Genomic DNA, 20982 nt, shown 5'->3' on the forward strand with positions numbered 1-20982 from the left:
GCGGGGCTCGATCCCAGGACCCTGGGATTGCGCCCTGAGCCGAAGGCAGTCGCTTAACGACTGAGCCACCCAGGTCCCCCTAATAATGACATGTTACTTAAAAATCTTGTTTCTTCTCTCCTTAAAAAGTTTAAAATATTACATGGGTAATATGTGAGCACAGTACAAAATTCACAACGTATAAAAGGAAACGCACAGCCAAATAAACCTCTTGACTATAATTTTCTGCTCTCAGAGGCAATTTCTGATGCTCTCCTTCTAGAGATATTTTATTCCTACACAAATATACAGGAATATGGATACTCCTTCTCTCTTTTTTTTTTTCCTCTTTTAAAAAGTAAGCTTTATGTCCAACATGGGGATTGAACTCACAACCCTGAGATCCGGAGTCTCATGCTTCACTGACTGAACCAGCCAGGCGCCCCATACTCCTTTTCTTTTAAAAAGTGGAGGGGCGCCTGGGTGGTTCAGTCATTAAGCGTCTGCCTTCGGCTCAGGGCGTGATCCCGGCGTTCTGGGATCGAGCCCCACATCAGGCTCCTCTGCTATGAGCCTGCTTCTTCCTCTCCCACTCCCCCTGCTTGTGTTCCCTCTCTCGCTGCCTGTCTCTGTCAAATAAATAAATAAATAAATAAATAAATAAATAAATAAATAAACAAAATCTTTAAAAATAAAATTTAAAATTAAAAAAAAGTGGAAACACTGTTCTGCACTTTGTTTTACTCATTTAGCATCATATCTTGAGGATTGTTCCATAATAGTACATACATCTAATTAAATGGCATTTTATTGAGATATTATTTATATAAAGTAAAATGCACAAACCTTTAACTGAAGAAATCAACTATTATTTTTTTACAAATGTAGGCATACCCCTGTGTGACTATCAGCTAGATCAAGATATCAGCATTTCCATCATCCCAGAAAGTTCCCTGGTATCTTTTCCTGTCATTCCCTGTCCTGCTCCCCTGAAATCACTACTTTGGTTTCTATCACTGAAAGATTGGTGTTGCCTCTTCTTTAAGCATATATATAAAGAATATATCACTAAATGGTATCTTTTGCTCGACAGAGTGTTTTCAAGATTTATCCATCTTACTTTATCTACCAGCGGTACGGTTTTTTTCTATTGTCAAGTAATATTCCGTTGTAGGAATACCAACTGTGTTGGTCCAATTGATGGACATTTGGGTTGTTTCCAGTTTGGGGCTACTATACATAAAGCCGGCATGACCATTCTCGTGCAGACCTGTTCGGGTAAGAGTGGGATTGCTGGGTCATAGGTAAGCGGACATTTACATTTATCAGGAACTGTCACACAGCTTTGCAAGGTGATTGTAAGCTTTTCCCCTCCCACAAGCAGCATGTGAGAGCATTTCCGATGCTTCACATCTTAGCTAAGAGGTGGTATCGTTAGTCTTTTAAATTTAGCCCCTCTGGTGGGTGTGCAATGATCTCTACTTGTGGTTTTAATATGCATTTCCCTGGTAGCTAATGATGTTGAACTTCTTTTTTCATGCTCCCTGACCATTTGGATATCTTCTTTTCTAAGGGTTTCTTCAAGTATTTTGCCCATTTAAAACAATTGCCTTTATCTTATTGATTTATAGGAATTCTTTATATATCTGGGAAATGAATCTTTTGCCAAATATTTGTATTACACAGCTGCTTTTTCCAGTCTGTGGCTTTTCTTTTTCACTTTCTTAATAGTGTCCTTTGATTAGCAGAAGGCTTGAATTTCAATCAAATCAAATGTATCCTTTTCTTTTCCTTTTATGATTCATGCCTTCTGTGTCCTTGCATGCAGGAGAGCTGGGATCCTTTGCCAAGCGCCTGGGATAGGAGAGGGACAGATTATTCGGTTCCATAATTAAAACTTTTATAATCTCTTGGTAAAATTTCAAGTGGGATAAGAGACATAGATTTTTAGAAGGGAGACTTGTTTGAAGCCAGAGCAGGAAGGCTAAAGGACACCAGGGCTGCTGGAGCTTCCATGCAAAAGGTTAAGGAAAAGAGGAGGTGTTGAATATTCAGATATGAATTCTCTGTGAAGGTCATTCGATGTAGGTTGAGTGTTAAGAGATGGGGTGGAGACAGTGACCAGCTGGGAAACTGGTGATCCTGAAACCTGCTGATATCTGGAACACAGACAATGTGCCTATCAAGACTCTAGAATATCAAGAATGGGAACTGGTAGGGAAAATCAGCGTGTTGGCATGTGTTAGTGATTTCATGCAGAAGTCTTTAGGACGGTCCCATAAAGAAGACAAGTTTCAGGCTGAAGGTCCCCTGTTTTAAAGCAGGTATAATATGGTATCTTTAAGAGTGGCTTGCAATCCAAGTTTCCTGGAAGGTCTATAATTTGGAGTCTTGCAGGTTGGGAAAAGCTGAATTCTCTACCCCAAGAGAAAGTACCAACGGAGACTTAGCAGGTGACCAGGTTAAGCAAAGACCGGCCTGTTTACAGTGCAGCATTTTCATCATTTTCTGCTCACAAAGAGGAAAAACCTAGGAGCAAAGAGCAGATTTTAGTCTCTCTGTCCCTCAGAGGAAGATTTTGAATAGCCTCAAGGCAGAAGCCCTTTAACTGAGTGCCAGAGGATAAAGGAGGTGGACAGTCCCGAGGTGACCAGACCGGGTTTCCCAGTCTCAAAGACTGTGTCTAGACAAGCTGTCTGAAATTGACTGGAAATGACAGAAAACCTCTTAAGTTTTAAGGAATTACTAATAAAATTTCATTAGCAATTCAATTTCCTTAAAAATCTCACTGATAACCTATGGAAAGTTTTACCTCCTATGGGACTAACCGGAAGTGGGCAGTTAAAGCTTGAACAGCCCACAGAAAGGATCACTCACCCTGCCCGAGGACCCATCTGTGGGGCTATGGACGATAATGGACAAGGGGACCCCTCCTTGAGAGAAGAGCCTGGAACTGCCGGGTGGGCTGAGAAAGGCACCCCCTCCACTGCCAGGCTTGGAATCCCCAATCTTCCTCCTGATCATGGCACACCTGTGGTCTGCCCCCCCCCTTACCCCACCTGAGACCGTTTACGACAAGCTTCAACTTGGGTCAAGTTTCTGGTACTTGTAAGTAAAAGCATTCTAATAGATCACATTTTCATAATGGCTTATGTATACTTTTGGTCTATTAAAAATCAAAAACAGGGGCACCCGGGTGGTGCAGTCGGTTAAGCCTCCGACTCTTGGTTTCAGTTCAGGTCGTGATCTCAGGGTCGTGAGATCGAGGCCTGCGTCGGGCTCTGCGCTCAGCAAGGAGTCTGCTTGAGTTTCTTTCTCCGCTTTCTCCGTCGTCCTCTGCCCCTCTCTACCATTCTCTGTCTCTCTCAAATAAACGAATAAATCCCCCCCCCCAAAAAAAACGGTTGGGGAGTCACCTTCTTCCTGGGCAGAGGAGAAAATATCCAGAAGAAAGCGGATCCCAGTCCCATTTCCACTTCGGCCACATGAAAGGGACACACCCACACATGCCTGGTGGCCAACAGATTCCTCTTTGCTGAAAGTCATAGTAGCAGTTTTCCTTTCCTGAGCAGGGGGTGCGGAACGATCGGGTAAAGGGGAGACAGAGAGAGCAGGGCTCAAGCTCCCCCTGGAGGCCCACATGATTTATTTGCACCCACTGGTCCTGGAATTGGGGGTTTAGCCCAAGTCTCAGGAAGGATGACTTCACTGCCTTCACTATCCTTCGCTGTCACTTTCCTGTAAGGGATACTTCGCTGTCCTGCAGTGTCCTGGAAGGAAACCTCCGTCATCGGTCTGGTCTGGGCTGCTTGGTTGTGTCTCAAAATCAACGCTGGAGGGAGGTCTGTGCGGCTGTGATTGTCTGTGAACTGATTTTTGCTTCCCAACCACCCAAGGAGAAAACTTTTTGGTTAACGCTTTTCTGTTTTGAAAACAGGCAGACACACAGAATGTTGTATTATTCAGGGCACTGTGGTTATAAGTAACAGGAGCCAACTCAAATTAGGGTTAAGCAAAAAGGAAGAATTATAAGGGTATAGTGTTTCACGAAATCCCAGGGCACGTCTGTAGCCAGACCTCAGGAAAGAACCAGAAGGCTGTCAGGAGGCTCTTGTTTCGGCTCCTCTTCGGTGTATGTTGCATTTTTTTTTTCCTGGCTAAAGACTGGCCTTCTCGGCTCCTCAGTCCGCACGCTGTAAGGGGCACATCTGCAGCTCTGCAGTGTGACGTCTGAAGTCCAGCTGTCCACAGAGCCTTGCTTTGCAGACCCAATTCAAATTCTTTTTTTTTTTTTTTAGATTTTATTTATTTATTTGACAGAGAGAGACAGCCAACGAGAGAGGGAACACAAGCAGGGGGAGTGGGAGAGGAAGAAGCAGGCTCCCAGTGGAGGAGCCCGATGTGGGGCTCGATCCCAGGACGCTGGGATCATGCCCTGAGCCAAAGGCAGACGCTTAATGACTGCGCCACCCAGGTGCCCTCCAATTCAAATTCTAAGACAGTCTGATTGGTGGCTGCCTCAGGAGCCTGCCTCTCTTGGTCCAGTACATTTTCGCCAGGGAGGAGGGTCCCACACTCTCTGGGTAGTTGACCAGCCTGGAGAATTGGCTCACAGTTTAGGCAAACACCTTATAAGAGCTCCATTTTAACTACTCCCTGCTGGAGTAGACGTTTCCAAATCTTGGGACAGGGAAGAAAATGTGTCTGGAACATACTGATGATAAGCATGTCAACATGGTCCCCACTGGGGGACGTTGGAGAATGTTCTAATCGCCATGAACGTGCACGACTGTATCCTCCTGGATCACGAACGCACTATTGAATCAGGAAGGCAGACATTTTTGTGGAACGAGGCCTGGGACAAATCAAATATCTGTCTACATATTTAAATATTTTACTTATATCTTAATTATTTAAAAATATTTCAATATTTCAAAGCTATAATACCCAAAGCTAGCAAACTGTTAAAATACGTGCTCTATCCTCTTACCTTGACAAATATATCTTTATAATGGCAAAATCAAAAATATTGTCAAGTTGTGGTTTCCATAGGACTAAAAGTTGGCAAAATACCAAAGCCATGGAATTTAACAGTCATTGTGCATGTCTCGCTGTTGAGTTGATGCACTGGTGACATGTGGATAGGAAAAAAATATATAGGAGGATGATGAATATAATTCATAATTTATCGTATATTTATTCCATATAATTTAATTTTCTTGCTTTTGTTTCAGCAAAGTCACTGGGTAGCTCAGTCGGTTAAGTGTCTCTTGGTCTCGTGATCAGGTCCTGATCAGGTCAGAGTTGTGAGATGGAGCCCCACGTCGGGCTCCATGCTCCGTGTGGCGTCTGCTTGAGATTCTCTTTCTCCGTCTCCCTCTGCTCCTCCCCCCGTTCACGCACTCTCTCTCTAAAATAAATAAATAAATAAATAAAGTAAATATTTTTTTAAAAGATTAAAGGAAAACCAAGATTATATTGGACAAATACCACATTTAAAAATCAAATTTATTTAGCTATTTTCAATTAGTTTTTGAAAATTTAAGTCATTAAATATTTTTATAAAAAAAATAAAATGATTGCACCATCAACATTCAAATGACCAGGCAACTTGCCAGGGCAAAGAATTGGTGTCACGTTTCGAGCATGGTACGTCTAGATCCGCATATATAAGAATTAATGCATACAAATGGTTTACTATTTTCAAATCTCCCCGAAGCCACGATGTGCAGCTACTGTGAGTACGATACTAATTTTTTTAGTGCTTTTACAACCATGCACAGAAGGCAAGAAAACAGACACTAAGTAGTAGGCAAGACTCTAGTGCTATTTATGGTATCTGAGAGGAAACACTTGTCTTCTTTTACCCAAGCACGTGGCAGATCATGTCGTAGCCGCACCCCAAAGCGCTGCCCCAAACTTTCAATGCATCTGGATGCAGTCATCTTTCGAGGACATAAGGTGTGGAGAAGCATTTCCCTGGGGCCTGAACATTTTGGGTCCCAAGAGTGGATATCTAGGGTAGCAGGTTATGCTGTGCTCATGCTGAGCACTGGGTCCCAAGTGACAGAGATGCCCAGGGGGTCATGAGCAAGCCCTTGTGTCTGTCATCTACCGTGCTCTCTAGCGCTCGGGATCCAGCAAGGGGCTTCTCCTGCCTGCTTCTCAAGGCAGGACTGAATGGGACAATCCAACATCATCTTCCTCTATAGCTTTGTTATTGCAGGTAAAGTGTATGTACTATTGCACCAAATGATTGTCCGGGTTAAAGTTGCCCAAGCTTTTGCAATAGAATCGTGACCACACACACAATAGAAGGAGGTATGTATTCCATTCTGGGTTTGGGAGTATTAAAAAAATGATTGTCAGTCTATATCCATAGCTGGGAAATGCTGACTTAAACAAAATTAACCTGATTTCTTTACTGCAGGACTTCTCAGAGCCTTTAATATGCGAATGTGAATTGCGACTTTCCAAGAGGGAGATACAACTTCCGGTATTTTTCAAAATGATGGGACCACCAAAACATTTTTTTATGGAGTTTTATGCATATCTCTGAGCCACATTTTCAGGGATCCTGAACTAACCCTGGAGCATCTTCAGCAGGAAAGAGAAGAAGCCGTCAAGGCAGGGCTGGTGCAGTAGCAGTGGAAGCTGCCCACTCCTGTCATAACAGAGAGAGGCTTCCTCCACAACACGAGATGGCTCATCTCTGCAGATGACATGGGTCTTGAGCGGTCAACAGTTGCACCACTGCACTGACACTGTCTATCATGGCACCTTAGCACTGGGTCGGAGTTCAATCCCTGGCGTTCTGGAATGTGTCCTTGCAGTAGTGAGTCTGATGCCAGGGAAACCTTTGTTGCGGCAGAGAGGGGACTACAGCGCTCCCTCCCTCTGCTGCCTGAATCCCATCCATCTCCCCACAGAGCCTCCCTCAGCTGCCCGGCCCTTGGTCACTCCTCCCTCCTCTGATCTCCCAATCCTGGCTGTGCAAGTCTGCTAGCGGACTGAACTGGACCAGGACCCTGCATCATTCACATCATTTAAGTTCCCAACGTAGCAACAAATAAATATTTGTGGAGGCTGGAGAAGGTGCTTCTGACTACGATATAATTTCTACCAAATAATCCTCAAAAACCCTGCTGCCATTCTTTCGACCAAGGACACCAAGCCAAACTACACTCTTTCGCACGAGATCTAATGAGAGGACGCGAGATACCGCGTGTGCGGATCCTCCCTAAAATGGTACCGCATCTCAGAAACAAGTAACGATTGTTACCGATGGGCCTCTGTCGCCCTTCTCAGGGATTGGTCCATTTCTAATGACCCTTCACCTCTGATGGGTATTTCTAGTAACTGAGCCCCACCCACCTGCCCCGCCCACTGGCTTGTCCATAACAGCCCTCCTCTCCTCCGGAGTCCCCCCACCAGCATCCGCTGTCTTAGAGACCCACCCCCTGTAAGTCTAGAGCGTTTCTGATGCCCGGAAGCCTTCACGTGGAGCACTGGAGATGGTTCTTGAAGTAGTGGAGAGCCAGCTTGAACTGGATCTGGTCCTTGGTGTTGGTCCGGAATGCGCTGTAGGTCTTCTCCAGGGTGGCCAGCTCCGGGTCGGCCACGGGAGAACGGGCCTGGTGACCTATCACCACTTCTGGACATGACCCCACGAGCAAGCTCCCGAGCCCATCGATAAAGAACTCTGCCAAGAGAGGGAGAACACGGGCTTCAGCCGAAGACCCGGGACCATGGTCCAGGTCTGGGGGGAGAGGCAGGTGGGGAAGGGCACAGTTTGTACCCGTGGGGAGGCTGAGCGCCAGGCAAAGCCCCCTGCCCAGGCTGGCAAGTTGGAATAGAGAAAATAAATAAAAAAATAAAAAAATAAATAAAAATAAAATAAATAAGTAGATAAACTAATACAGAAGCACATTTCTTGGAGGTGTGGCCAGAGAGTCTGCAGACAGACCCAGATGAGCTTTCCAGCTGGACAGAACTGTGAACTCCGGAACTGAGGGAATCCGTGGGGAACAAGGGAGGGGACAGAATTGCAGGGAAGGGTGTCTCACATGGGAGCAGCAGACGGGAGGTAGGAAGTCACAGTGAGAGGGAGGAGGGAGGCAAGAGAGACCCTGAGCTCCCTCGTGGGGGGGAAGGGAGAGAAGCCCACTGTTGCAGGCAAGGACCACGATCAGTGGCTTGTGGCCCTTGGAAAGGACAAACTCCTGAGGTCAGTCCACGGCCAACACCTTCCTCACCCAGCTTGTCCCCACCTGAGTGAGCCACTCGCTGCAGGCGGGGGTCAAAGCCAACCCTCTGGAGTCGCTCGGTGTGGGCCAGGAAGAAGTTGACAACGCCACTGGTCACCACGCAGCGGGGGAAGCCATCCAGGGGCCTGAAAGAGCCTGGCCTCAGGTGAAGACAGTCCCCATTCTGACTCTTCTCCAGCAACAGCTTAAACTGGAACACATTCCCAAGTACACTGCCACCTACCTAATCGTTGGGCAGAGAAACGCACGTTAGAGAACACAGACTTGATAGCCATGTTGCCTCTGCCAGGAAGCCTTCCTGGACTGAACCTCAGTTACAACAAGAATCACACCTGTTCTGTATCTACCCTTCATATCCTTCCTTGGATACTCTCTTGTTGCTGTTACAGCTACAGCCTTCCACACACCACGGCTAGGTCTCTTGGTCTTTTCATCCTGTTCACCCCAGGAAATCTCCTTGGCGGAAGCAGAAAGCACCAAGTCCAAAGGGCACACAACTCATCCGACAGCAAGTTCACTCTTTCCAGAAGGCAAGTCACTCCCTTTCACAAGGAGGAACCGTGTTCAGGTGCAGGCAGGCAGCAGCCTGCGTGCACACGGGTCCCTTTGTGGAGTCCCCACTGCCAGGCTTCTTGCAACGAGCCAGGTGCCGGGTGCTGTGTGTCTCAAGGTGCCTTCCTTCCACTCCTCTGCTCCCGGCTCTCCTCCCTGGGCTGCCTGTCCACACACTAGGGGAAGATATGTGCATTTCTAGGTGTGAGCTCCCCAGCAAAACAGCATGAGTCCTGAACCATCATAAACATCCAGGGGGGCTCCTTGTCCCCCATCACTCGTTCTTTCCTTCTTCCTTTAGCAAACTGACCCTCTGGGCTGTAAGTGGACTAAATTAAGAAACAGCCAGCTACGCCACTGAAGACGGGCTCTCCCCACTTCCCTTGTGAGGTCTGACCATGTGTCTAAGTCCTGGCTGAAGGGATGTGAGTTAGAAGGGACGTCTGCAACTTCCAGCACATTCTGCAAAAGCAAATGCTTGTCCTCCATGTTCTCTCCCCCTTTCTTCCAGCCACGCAGCCGAGGACCATGAGGACGGCGCAGCATCAAGGGAAGGAAGGAGGCTGGTCCAGACTGATGCTGGAAGCAAAGTCAAGGGCCAGCTTGGATTTTTATTCAACAGGAGCTGTGCTTTCCACCTCGCTGGGGCTACTGTGATTTGCTTTCTGGAAGAGCAGCCAGGAGATACCGCAGTCATACAGATGCCTTGGGGACTGTCCTCCTGGAATAAATAACTGTGATCACAATGCCACTGATTTTCTTATCCATTTCCTGTTTTTCTTTTCTTTAAAAAAAAAAAGCCAGCTTTTATTGGGCTATCTTTGATACATTAAAATCGTACATATATTTTTAAATTCTATACATTTAAGGCATACGGCTTGAGGTTTTGATATGTGGATACATTGTGAAGAGATCACACAATCAAGCTAATTCACGTATCCATCACCCGCCTAGTTACCGTGCGTGTGGCCGGAGTGACGATCTACTCTCTTCACAAATGTCAAGACTACAATCCACTCTCATTAACTGTAGCGACCTTTTGCTTTTCTATATGTGAAATGACTTTTGATGTTCTCATTCTTTTCTTTCTTCTTCTTTTTTATTTTTTTATTTTTATTTTATTTTTTTTAAAAGATTTTATTTATTTACTTGACAGAGATAGAGACAGCCAGCGAGAGAGGGAACACAAGCAGGGGGAGTGGGAGAGGAAGACGCAGGCTCCTAGCAGAAGAGCCTGATGTGGGGCTCGATCCCATAACGCCGGGATCACTCCCTGAGCCGAAGGCAGACGCTTAACCGCTGTGCCACCCAGGCGCCCCTTCTTCTTTTTTAAATGCCATTAGGGCTATGTGTGCTTTTAAAACTCTGTACCATTTGCATTTTTTAAACATGGGGTGAGACAGAACCAGACAGCATCGCTGCTTCTCCTCACGCCAGTCCGGTGGGGGGAGTTAGAAGTGANCCCCCCCCCGGCCACATTTTAGAATCACCTGGGAGCTTTCTAAATTCCCAACGGCCAGGCTGCACCCCCCACCCCCCAAACAGTGGTTGGGAACCACTGGGTTAAAGGGAGTCCGTGTCTCAGAGACATTGGAGAAAGGACAGTGACTCCCTGAATCAAAGGCTGAGGCGAAGAAAGGCTAGGAAGTCCTTCCTTGGTCCTAGGGCCAATGTGGATGGATTGAAGTCCTTTTTCAACTGAGTCTTCCATTTCGCCTTAGGGTGCCTGGAAGGTGTTGGAGGGTGGGCGCTATGGTACGGATACCATCCATTTCCTTCTNCCCCCCCCCGGCCACATTTTAGAATCACCTGGGAGCTTTCTAAATTCCCAACGGCCAGGCTGCGCCCCCCCCCCCAAACAGTGGTCGAGAACCACTGGGTTAAAGGGAGTCCGTGTCTCAGAGACATTGGAGAAAGGACAGTGACTCCCTGAATCAAAGGCTGAGGCGAAGAAAGGCTAGGAAGTCCTTCCTTGGTCCTAGGGCCAATGTGGATGGATTGAAGTCCTTTTTCAACTGAGTCTTCCATTTCGCCTTATGGTGCCTGGAAGGTGCTGGAGGGTGGGCGCTATGGTACGGATACCATCCATTTCCTTCTGTGTGTCCTTGTAGGAAGGAAGGTGTGTGTGGGAGAGAGAGCGAGCCTCCAACTTGGGTAGAATCATAGGGATCACAAGTTTCTCTGCATGTTGGGAATCCCTAGAACGTCAGTCACCTCGAGTCACTTAGAAGGACCTCAATTAATGTCCACACCAAGAGCTTCATTAATCCAGAAACGTGAGAGTCATCCAATGTCTCTGTGAATTTGGAGTCAGCAAAGGGACTCAGAGGACAGTCCCACCCCTCTGCTCCAGGATCGAGTCTCCCTGGGAAAGCCGCTCAAGCACCCCCATCCGGGGTGGACCCTGACTCTGGGGCCCTCTTTCCCAGGCCCCGGATGTCTCCCCATCCGGGAGGGACGTACCTTCCCGAAGGGCATGGTGTAATACTCCACGTGGTTGTCATTAATCTTCAGGGGCTCCTTGCTGTCATCGGCCACGACCACCGTCAAGTCTGGGTAATACTCCCGGATGCTCCGGAGCATGGCCATGAGCTTGTGGGGACGGAGGAAAGTTTTGGTGGCAATGGTCACCAGGTCTCTGAGCTTCCTCTCTGGGCAAGAAAGGGTGGATGTCAGAGCGCTGTGTTTTGGGAAACCTCACAGACTTGACTTGCACTGTTCTCGTGCTTTCTTTGAGCCACAACCTCTCGGCGTGGGCCTCATGCCTCTCGTACACAGCGCTTAGTAAGAGTTTGTTAGTTGGAATAGAAAATAAATATATTTAAAACATAGCCAGCTTGTCGAGAGTTTATCTGTCTTCTAGAATTTCTTTCCCTGCTTCTGTTGGCTCGACTATGTCGCCTCCTACTGTTAGTGTGAATGCTTTGTCTCACCAACACTTTGTTTGCCTCCTGCTGTCACGTTAATACTAGGAATTGAGATGCCCAGAGCTCTGCCTATCTAGGGGTGCAAGATGGAGGGACATGGGGCTCGCTGAGGGGAGGAAAGATCTGAAGGGCTTGAGACCTGCCCCCGTCATCAGCGGCACTCCTAGAGAGAAACACACTTGGTCTCTCTCCTCAGAAGACTGGAGAGGAAGTAGGTCTGCTTGGAGAGTGCAAGGTCGGGACCAGATCGTCCAGCTTAAGGCATGTGATACACACAGTAACTTGTAAAAGGAACAGCTTTTCCGTGTAAAAGGCCTCATGATGAATCCGCTGGAGCGGTGATGTGTTTCTGGGATTGAGTCACCAACGCGGAGCCACGCCAGCTGACTGAGCCCGTGGGATGCTGGGTGGGGTGGGGTGGGCTCTGCTGGAGTTAATGCATGCTGAAAGCCGCAAGCCTACACCTGGCTCCAGAACCCCACTGCGGAGCTCCTTTTCAGGGTGACAGAAGTCAGAAGTCATTCCAGAATCCTTTTTTTAATACCTGGTGCACCATTACACCGGCTCCCCCTGGATGTGAGGGCATGAGGGAAAAGCGATCAGTGGGAAGAGTCAAGTGAATTGTGCTCAAGGGCATGCCAGATGAATCCTGTCCTCCTTTTTCTTGGGCCACATGCCATGTTATAGTAAAGAGAACCAGGGGCATGAATTACTAGACGACGTGGTCAAGATAGGGGGCTCCTGGCTAAGTGGGTGCTGTAGCTTTCTGTTTGAGAGTCCTTATTTTTTCCAAATCTATAGCAGTGATAAAGACAATACAAAGATATAACTATGCTCCAAAATACACATTACTTCCAAGGAACAGAAATCAAACGCAGTGAGCAGAGCTAGGGCTGGGACCGGCTGCGTTCTCGGATCAGAAGTAGCAGAGAAGGCTGATTCTGAGGGGTAACAGAATTAAGGTCTCTCATGGGATGTGTGGTTCCAGAGCCAGGCTTTTTGCTAGAAGCCACCGTCGAGAGCTAGGCGGCACACCCTCCATCCCTCACCACATACTACCTGCCAGGCAAGGAACCCCAGAAAAGCTATCCCCCCTGCACACCCCTCTGGGTGCAAACAGAAATGACACCACCTCACAGCCACGACCCTTGCCAAGCCACCCTCAGGCCCAGCAACTGGCTCTTTAATAGCTGCGATATCACCATGAGACAGGAGCCCCAAGACTCCAGTATAAAAAGGTAGATCAGAAAGCTGGGGAGACAGGGAGTAGATCTGACTATAAAGCTGTGGGATGCGAGGGAGTCAGGAGAGAAGGGAGAAAGCAGAAAACAAACAAGCCACGAAACCTTCTACTCAAGATGAGCTCACCCACAAAAATCACAGAACACTTAAAGAACATCAGTATGAACGACAGCCAACGAATCTACCGTATACAGAGGGACCCATTCCAGATAGACTAAAAGTAACAGAGAAATCCGAAAATGATGTAAAATGAGAATGTTCAAGCAATTGCATACATACATTTTTTTCCCTCTTTCTTTTTACAGAAAGAATAGCTTATTCTTCCCTCTCTTCTGTATTTGCTTATAACTTGGAAAGCATTTTGTGGCAGTATATTAAAAAAAAAAAAACCCTCCTGTGTCTCCCCCTCCCTTCTTCTGAATGCCACTGCACGGAATTTCATTATATGGATGGAATGCACTTGATCTAATCGATGCATCCCACTTCTAAGGTTTTTGTCTTCGCAAACAATGCTGTAATAAAACACCTCAAACAAACATCATTTCATGCAGATATAAGTATCTGCATGATCATTTCTAGAACTGCAACTGCTGGGCCGAAGGGAATGCACAACCCAAATGTTGATAGGTATTGCCAAATTGCCCCCAGAAAGGCTGTGGTTATTTACATTTCCCACCAGGAGTTTATAAGAATGCTTGCTCCCTGCTTCTTGTCCAATACTTTCTGATATGAATGTATTTTTCATTTGCACTTTTTTTTAGTATGTGACGGAGAGTATATTCTAATAGCTTAAAGTATTGTTGAATTTAATCTGTTGCCAGCTGTGCATTTTTCCATTGGCTTATTAGGTGTTTGGTTTTTTGTTTTGTTTTGTCTAGGTGGTTTAAAAAAAACAAAAACATTTACTTATTTGGGACGCCTGGGTGGCTCAATCGGTTAAGTGTCTGCCTTCGGCTGAGGTCATGATCCCAGGGTCCTGGGATCGAGCCCCACGTCGGGCTCCCTGCTCAGTGGGGAGCCTGCTTCTCCCTCTGCCTCTGCTGCTCCCCTTGCTTGGGCTCTCTCTCTCACAAATAAATAAAATCTTTAAAAACATTTACTTATTTAAGTAATTATTAAGTAATTACTTAATTACTTATTAGTAATTACTTATTAAGTGATTACTTAAAAAGTAATTACTTAATTACTTATTAGTAATTACTTAGTAAGTAATTACCTACTTACTAATTAAGTAATTACTTACTTACTAATTAAGTACTTATTAAGTAATCTCTACACCCAAGGTGGGGCTTGAACTCGAGACCCCCAGACCACAGGGTACAAGCCCCACTGACAGAGCCAGCCGGGCGCGCAGGCCTATTGGGGGTTCTTACGGATTTATAGGCGCTTTCAAGTAAAAGTACACCTTTGACTTTCATGTATGTTGAAGATATTTTTTCCCCAGTTTGTTCTTTGTCGTTTGGTTTTGCTTTTGGTGGGTTTCCGCCATAAAAACATTTAAAAATTTTATGCATTTTATGTGTGTCGTCTTTTCTCTCTGGTCTTTGTGTTTTGTGTCATATTTAGAAAGGTCTTACATTCTAAGACTATTTTTTAAACTCCACGGGTTTTTTTCCGAGTGCCTAAAAATATGAGATATTTGATCAATTCGGAATTTATCTTGATATGAGCTGTAAGATAGAGCCAACTTTTAAAAAAAATATTTTATTTATTTATTTGTCAGAGAGAGAGAGAGCACAAGCAGGGGGAGCGGCAGGCAGAGGGAGAAGCAGGCTCCCTGCTGAGCAAGGAGCCCGATGTGGGACTGGATCCAGGGACACTGGGATCATGACCTGAGCCGAAGACAGACACCCAACAGACTGAGCCACCCAGGAATCCCTAGAGCCAACTTTTTGCCTTCCTTTATTTACCCAGTTGTCCCATGTGATTTCTTGGATCATCCTTCTCTTCACCGTTAATCTGGAAAGCTACCTTTATCACATGGTAAACCTCCGACATATCTGTCTCTGGACTTCCCGTTCAACTCCAGTGACAGATCTAGCCATGGTCCCATACCCTCTGTTTTTATTACTATTACTCATTAAGATGTTATGATTAACTGTGGGGTTTTTTTGCCAAAATAAGCACAACCACATAATAAGTTAAATATAATGAAGAAATAATAGAATATTCGAATTTCTTTCTCCTTTGTCAGGAACCCTATCAGAGCGGTTATTTTCATCAATTCTCTTCCTGCACCTCAGAGCCGATCCCTTCCGAGTTTCACCGAGTTTCATCTTGTAGGTCCCACCCTGAAGCCCCAGGAGCAAGGGTCTTACCTGGTCCAGGGTCATATAACTTAGGGATGACAGGGTAGCGGATGGTCACTGGAAACTTGGCCACAGAAGACTTGGACTCCAGACTCACTGGAGGGAGAAATAAGGTCAAGGAGGGCAGCACGGAGTCTAGGTCATTCTCCACACTGCCCCCAAGGAAGCCGATTTGCAGCAGGGGTGAAGGTTCGGTAGAGATTGTCCTGCCTGGGAGGAGACCCCACAGAGTGGACAGCATTCTGACTACTGACTTGCTGTATGTCCCTGGGGTAACTGGCTGAACGCCTCTTTTTTTTTTTTTTTATGTAATCTCCATGCCCAACCCAGGGCTTGAACTCGCGACCCTGAGATCAATAATGGGGAACAGATCAATAATGGTTTGTACCGCATAGCACACCTGATCTGCCCTCACAGAGAGATGTATATCTTCTTTCCTTCAAGTCATGCTATGGGGCCCATGGCAACATGGGGGTAATGTCGGGGACCGTAATTGAGAAGTTAGATGTCTAGAGTTAGAAACAAGAGCAAGGGAAGAATCCTAAATGCTGGCAGGCTTCCTGGAGGAGGAAGACTTTGGGAGGGCCCGGTGGTGTTTTCCCACTCCCTAATAAGCATTTTGCCACGCAAGGACAGGTTCTCACCCACATCCACCCTGTGGTGCTGGTACACCGCGCTGGTGTACGTCACGTGCTGGAGGATGAAATTCAAAAGCTTCCGGTTACTGGTCGAAATGGTCAGCTGCTTCTGGCCTCTGCCCTGCACCACACTGTCTGGGATGTCAGCGAGGGTATTCAGTGTCCCCAGAGAAGCTGTCAGGGTGACCTAAGGGGGGTGAGGTAGAAAGATGCTAAACGCAAGGGAAAGCACGAGCCCAGGATGGCCAGCAGGGGGCAGAGCGCGAGAGGCTGCGAGGAGGCCTCCCCCCCACCCCGCCCCGCCCCTGGCACCTAGGGTCTGGCTCTGCAGCGGGTTGCGGCTCTATCCCCAGTGAAGTCGAATCAAGTCTTGGGGACCGGAGTGTTCAAGGGCCATTGCTGTCTTCTTCCTTGGCTTACAGGATCCCGTGCTTCTAGATGTCTTCCTACTCCCGCTGGCGGCTCCTTTTGATTGACGACTGCCTCCTCCCTCTCCTCCTCCTCTGTCCGACCCCCCAGGGGACTTTTTTCTGGGTTGGTTCTGTGCTCTTTTCTCTTCCTATTCAACACCTTCTCACTAAAGGAGGCGGCTTTGAATACCATTCATATGCTAAAGGATTAGCAGTGTCCATCTCCCGCTCCCGTCTTCCTGAGACCCAACTGCCTGGCAGATTGCTCTGCGAGGACGTCCCACAGGCAACTGAAATCCTCACAACTGACCTACTGATTTTTCTCTATAAACCTGTTTGCCACTCTCTCCCTGGTTCTCCCTGCCTCCTGAATGGCACCTTCATTCAGCCAACTGTTGAAGTCCCTAAGGGAGGTCATTCCTGTTCGGAGTGAGTCCCATTGGGTCTACCTCCAACATGTAGCTAGAACCCGCCCCCTTCTCTCCATCCCACGGCTACTCCCTAAAGCGACTCTGCTTTCCTGCCTTCTCGTCCTCTGGGCAGCCTGGTATTTTTTTTTTTAAAGATTTTATTTATTTATTCGACAGAGATAGAGACAGCCAGCGAGAGAGGGAACACAAGCAGGGGGAGTGGGAGAGGAAGAAGCAGGCTCATAGCAGAGGAGCCTGATGTGGGGCTCGATCCCATAACTCCAGGATCACGCCCTGAGCCGAAGTGGCAGAGGTTGGGGAGGGGTGTTTTGCTGGGAGTGGGGGAGGGCGGAGAAGGCCATCGGAGGGTAGCGTCGTTTTGCAGATTTGCTCACTCATCACCCACTCCATCCCCTGGCGTGCAGAGTGGGAAAGCGAAAACTACATTTCCCAGACTCCTTTCTAGATTAGGGTTCTGGATGCGGTTTGTATCCCACCCATCAGCTATGTGCACCAGAGCTGGATTTGGAGCTCCATGAAGCGGGGAACGAAAGGCAGGGCACAGAGCACTGGTCTTGCTGGCTGGCACGCTAACCCCGACGGAGGCAACAGGCCCTCGAGCCAGGGCTGGGGCGACAGCTTCCTCTCACAGCGAAAGCAGCAGCATCTGCCCTGGCCCAGGTCTTTGGAAGTCCTCCTGGGAACTCCAGCCACTGGCATGGCTGGAAAAATCATGCCTTCTGGAGGCATCTACTCCCTCTCCCCACCTTGGACTCATGTCGGATATTCAATCTGGATGAACACTCGGTCAAAATCCGAGACCAGCCACCATCAGGGATGCGGCGGTGGGAAGTGATGCCAAATGAAAAAAGGGGCTGGGAAGGGGACTTGCCTCATAGATGGGGGCCTCGGGTCCTTCAAACTGGAGACCTGGAGGACACAGGAAACAGGATAAAAAACACCATTTGAGAGGATGCCAAGGGCTCCCTGATGCTTCCTACCTTCCTGATGACTCCTACACGTCCTTCCAGAATCCCTTCCAGGGTCATCTCCTATCCGGGGTGTTTGCCGACTATTCCCCTCTCCCTGGGGTCCTGTGAGGTGGTGTCCCATGGTCCTTCTCAAATTCCAGGGGATCTAAAGCCTCTGATGCCTACCCTCAACACTGGATGGGTTCTGTGAATTAATCCAGCCCCTTCCAGATATCTCTGTTACGAAAGGGAAAGCCGCAATGGCTAAGTAATGAATCATCTTTATATGAGGGACCTAGAATAGTCAAATTCGCAGAGATGAGACAAGACATTCTACTGAATGGTGGTTTCCACAGGCAGGAGAGGGGAAGGGAGTCAATGTTAAATGGGTACAGCGTTTCAATTGGGGAAGATAAAAAAGTTCTGGAAATGGATGTTGGTCACAGTTGCAGAACAATGAGAATATACTTAATGCCACAAAACTGTGGGCTTAAAAACGACTAACATAGTAAATTTTATGTTATGCATATTTTATAATAAAAAAAGGAATCATCCAAAATGACAAATCACTTTTTATATGACTATTCAAAAATACTAGCAATTCATCCAAATGTATTTACTTTCGAATCTCTGTTCTCGTAATATGACTAATTCAAGTTCTAATTCAAATATAGCCTCCCTATGGGGCCTTAGATAGCTTACATCATCTGTGAAATTGGCAAAAGAACATTCACCTCACAGGGATGTGGTGCTGTACTACAGAAGTGCGTAGAAATCCCTTGTGGAGGGGAGTTTCAACCAACCTAAATATTCTTTTCAATATGCTCTCCCAGGAGGTGGGCTCATCTTTGCCTGCTCTCGTGATGCCAGAGGACACCGAACAACTAATTGTGTCCTGAGATTCCTTGAGGCACACAGAGTTGTCCTCTTCTGTGTTATCTCGGATCCCCAGGGAGGTCACAGCGGCCAAGCGCGACTGATTCCCCACGGTGGAAACATTGCGACTAACCCTTAAGCAAAATCACGTCGAGCTTCCCGTATTGTGCTGAGTCCACAGCAGGTACTCAGTGAATGATTGCTTCCACTCCCGCGTTTTGCTTAAGAGTTAAGAAAGTTGCCTGGCTCCTCTCCAGCTGGAGATGTACCTACCCGGGATGGGAACTGTGTGCAGAGGCATCACCTCCACCCCATGGACCGGGTACCCAAAGGGGAGGTTGGGCTGAGCCAGCAGCGGCGGTGGACGGGGCAACCCTTCTCTGCAGGAAACAGAACCAGACCGTTAGCAGGTGCTCTCACGTGCCTCTCTGCTTCGTTCTGGAAGGGGTACCTGTGTCCGGAGCTCTGTGCTTGCCAATGGGAAGAAATCGAAAGCAGATCGTCCCGTTCACCCCTCCGTTTCCTCCCTCCTTTATTCACCCCTCCATTCCCCTCCCTCCAGCCTTGAATTCCACAAAGGAATTGAGGCAGTTTACAACAAAGCACATACAAGAAAATTAAAAACACACCAGAGAGAAAGAAGAAACAAAATAACAAGACCATCTGGGCCAACCCCGCTGCAGCAGCGGGATGCCACGGTCGCACGTGAACTAGTCGGGGTGTAACGCGGTAGACAGTCGGTACTCTAGAGGGTCTTATTATCAACAGGACAACGTGAACTAGTCGGGGTGTAACGCGGTAGACAGTCGGTACTCTAGAGGGTCTTATTATCAACAGGACAAAACAAACGACTTCTGAGGCAAATAAACCTTTGGTTGGCTCGGAACGCAAAAAGAAAATACATCGCAAGAAATGTGATTTGTTGCCTCTGTATTTTCAGAGCAAACACGGTGACGACTTTCGTATGGTTTTGTTGTTATAATAACCTCAGTCAAGGGCAAGAGATAGAAAACAGCGAGATTGATTCTTTGGGGGACTAAGGTAATACGGTTGAAATGCAGCCTTCGGGCATCCAGGGTAGCCAAGGGTATCATTTAGAAAGATTAGACTACTATAGCGAGTATTCATGAGAATACGAAAGAGACGAAATTTAAAAATGGGAAATGATGTAAAGAGGTAATTAACAGAAGAGGAAGTACAAATGGCTGATGCATAAATGAAACGTGCTCAGCTTCAAAATTAACCAGGGAGAGGCAACTTTTAAAAACAATGAACCAGGGGCTCCGGGCTGGCTCCGTTGCTAGAGCCTGCAACTCTTGATCTCATGGTTGTAAGTTCAAGCCCCATGTTGGGTGTAGAGAGTGCTTAAAATCAAATCAAATCTCACCTGGAAGAAAGATTAGACTACTATAGCGAGTATTCATGAGAATACGAAAGAGACGAAATTTAAAAATGGGAAATGATGTAAAGAGGTAATTAACAGAAGAGGAAGTACAAATGGCTGATGCATAAATGAAACGTGCTCAGCTTCAAAATTAACCAGGGAGAGGCAACTTTTAAAAACAATGAACCAGGGGCTCCGGGCTGGCTCCGTTGCTAGAGCCTGCAACTCTTGATCTCATGGTTGTAAGTTCAAGCCCCATGTTGGGTGTAGAGAGTGCTTAAAATCAAATCAAATCTTCAAAAACAAAAACAATGAAATATCTTTTCCATTAATGTTTTAAAATGTAATGAGAGGGAGTGTTGTTTAGGTAGGAGGAATCTAAGGTACTACCCTTACCCACTTGTCATGAAAGTGTAAGTTAATACAGGTGCTCTTGAACGCAATTTGCCAGTATTTATTAAAAGTAGAAATAAGCGGGGCGCCTGGGTGGCAGAGCGGTTAAGCGTCTGCCTTCGGCTCAGGGCGTGATCCCGGCGTTCTGGGATCGAGCCCCACATCAGGCTCCTCTGCTATGAGCCTGCTTCTTCCTCTCCCACTCCCGCTGCTTGTGTTCCCTCTCTCGCTGGCTGTCTCTATCTCTGTCAAATAAGTAAATAAATAAATCTTTAAAAAAAATAAAATAAAAGTAGAAATAAGCCCCTCATGAGTGAGCGATTCAGAGGCTAGTTAAGGGGAGAGACTCCTGCCTGTGTAAACACCACCATACATAAGGGGGTTCGTTTCAGCAGTTTGAAGTGAGCCTCCTATACGCATCTAAAAGAAATAAGGAAAGAACGTAAATATAATGTAAGATGATTATTATAAATTCTGTAAATGTAATCATGAAAATTTCCCCCAAATCTGAATATCATTCAATAGGAGAATAACTTAATAAAATTCAGTGTATTCATATTCATAGCTGTATAGCAATTAAAAGGAAAGAACCAGACCTATAGATAGCTGTTTTTTTTTTTTTAA

The 20982-nt window shown here is 46.8% G+C and overlaps 1 protein-coding gene across 1 annotated transcript in view; it reads right to left on the reverse strand.

Moving 5' to 3' along the window:
• Positions 1–5218: 5218 nt before the first annotated feature.
• The window catches only part of B4GALNT2 (beta-1,4-N-acetyl-galactosaminyltransferase 2), a 36630-nt gene continuing 20866 nt past the window's right edge, over positions 5219–20982 (reverse strand). The window contains exons 4-11 of the mRNA XM_034640666.1: positions 18855–18961; positions 17627–17664; positions 15921–16101; positions 15286–15372; positions 11262–11449; positions 8250–8469; positions 7437–7681; positions 5219–5389 (exon numbers count right to left, since the gene is read on the reverse strand). Coding sequence (XP_034496557.1) covers positions 7476–7681; positions 8250–8469; positions 11262–11449; positions 15286–15372; positions 15921–16101; positions 17627–17664; positions 18855–18961 — 1027 coding nt within the window. The 3' untranslated portion in view covers positions 5219–5389; positions 7437–7475. The remainder of the gene's footprint in view (positions 5390–7436; positions 7682–8249; positions 8470–11261; positions 11450–15285; positions 15373–15920; positions 16102–17626; positions 17665–18854; positions 18962–20982) is intronic.

Source organism: Ailuropoda melanoleuca, chromosome 13 (genome assembly GCF_002007445.2).
Source record: "Ailuropoda melanoleuca isolate Jingjing chromosome 13, ASM200744v2, whole genome shotgun sequence".
Taxonomy (NCBI): domain Eukaryota; kingdom Metazoa; phylum Chordata; class Mammalia; order Carnivora; family Ursidae; genus Ailuropoda; species Ailuropoda melanoleuca.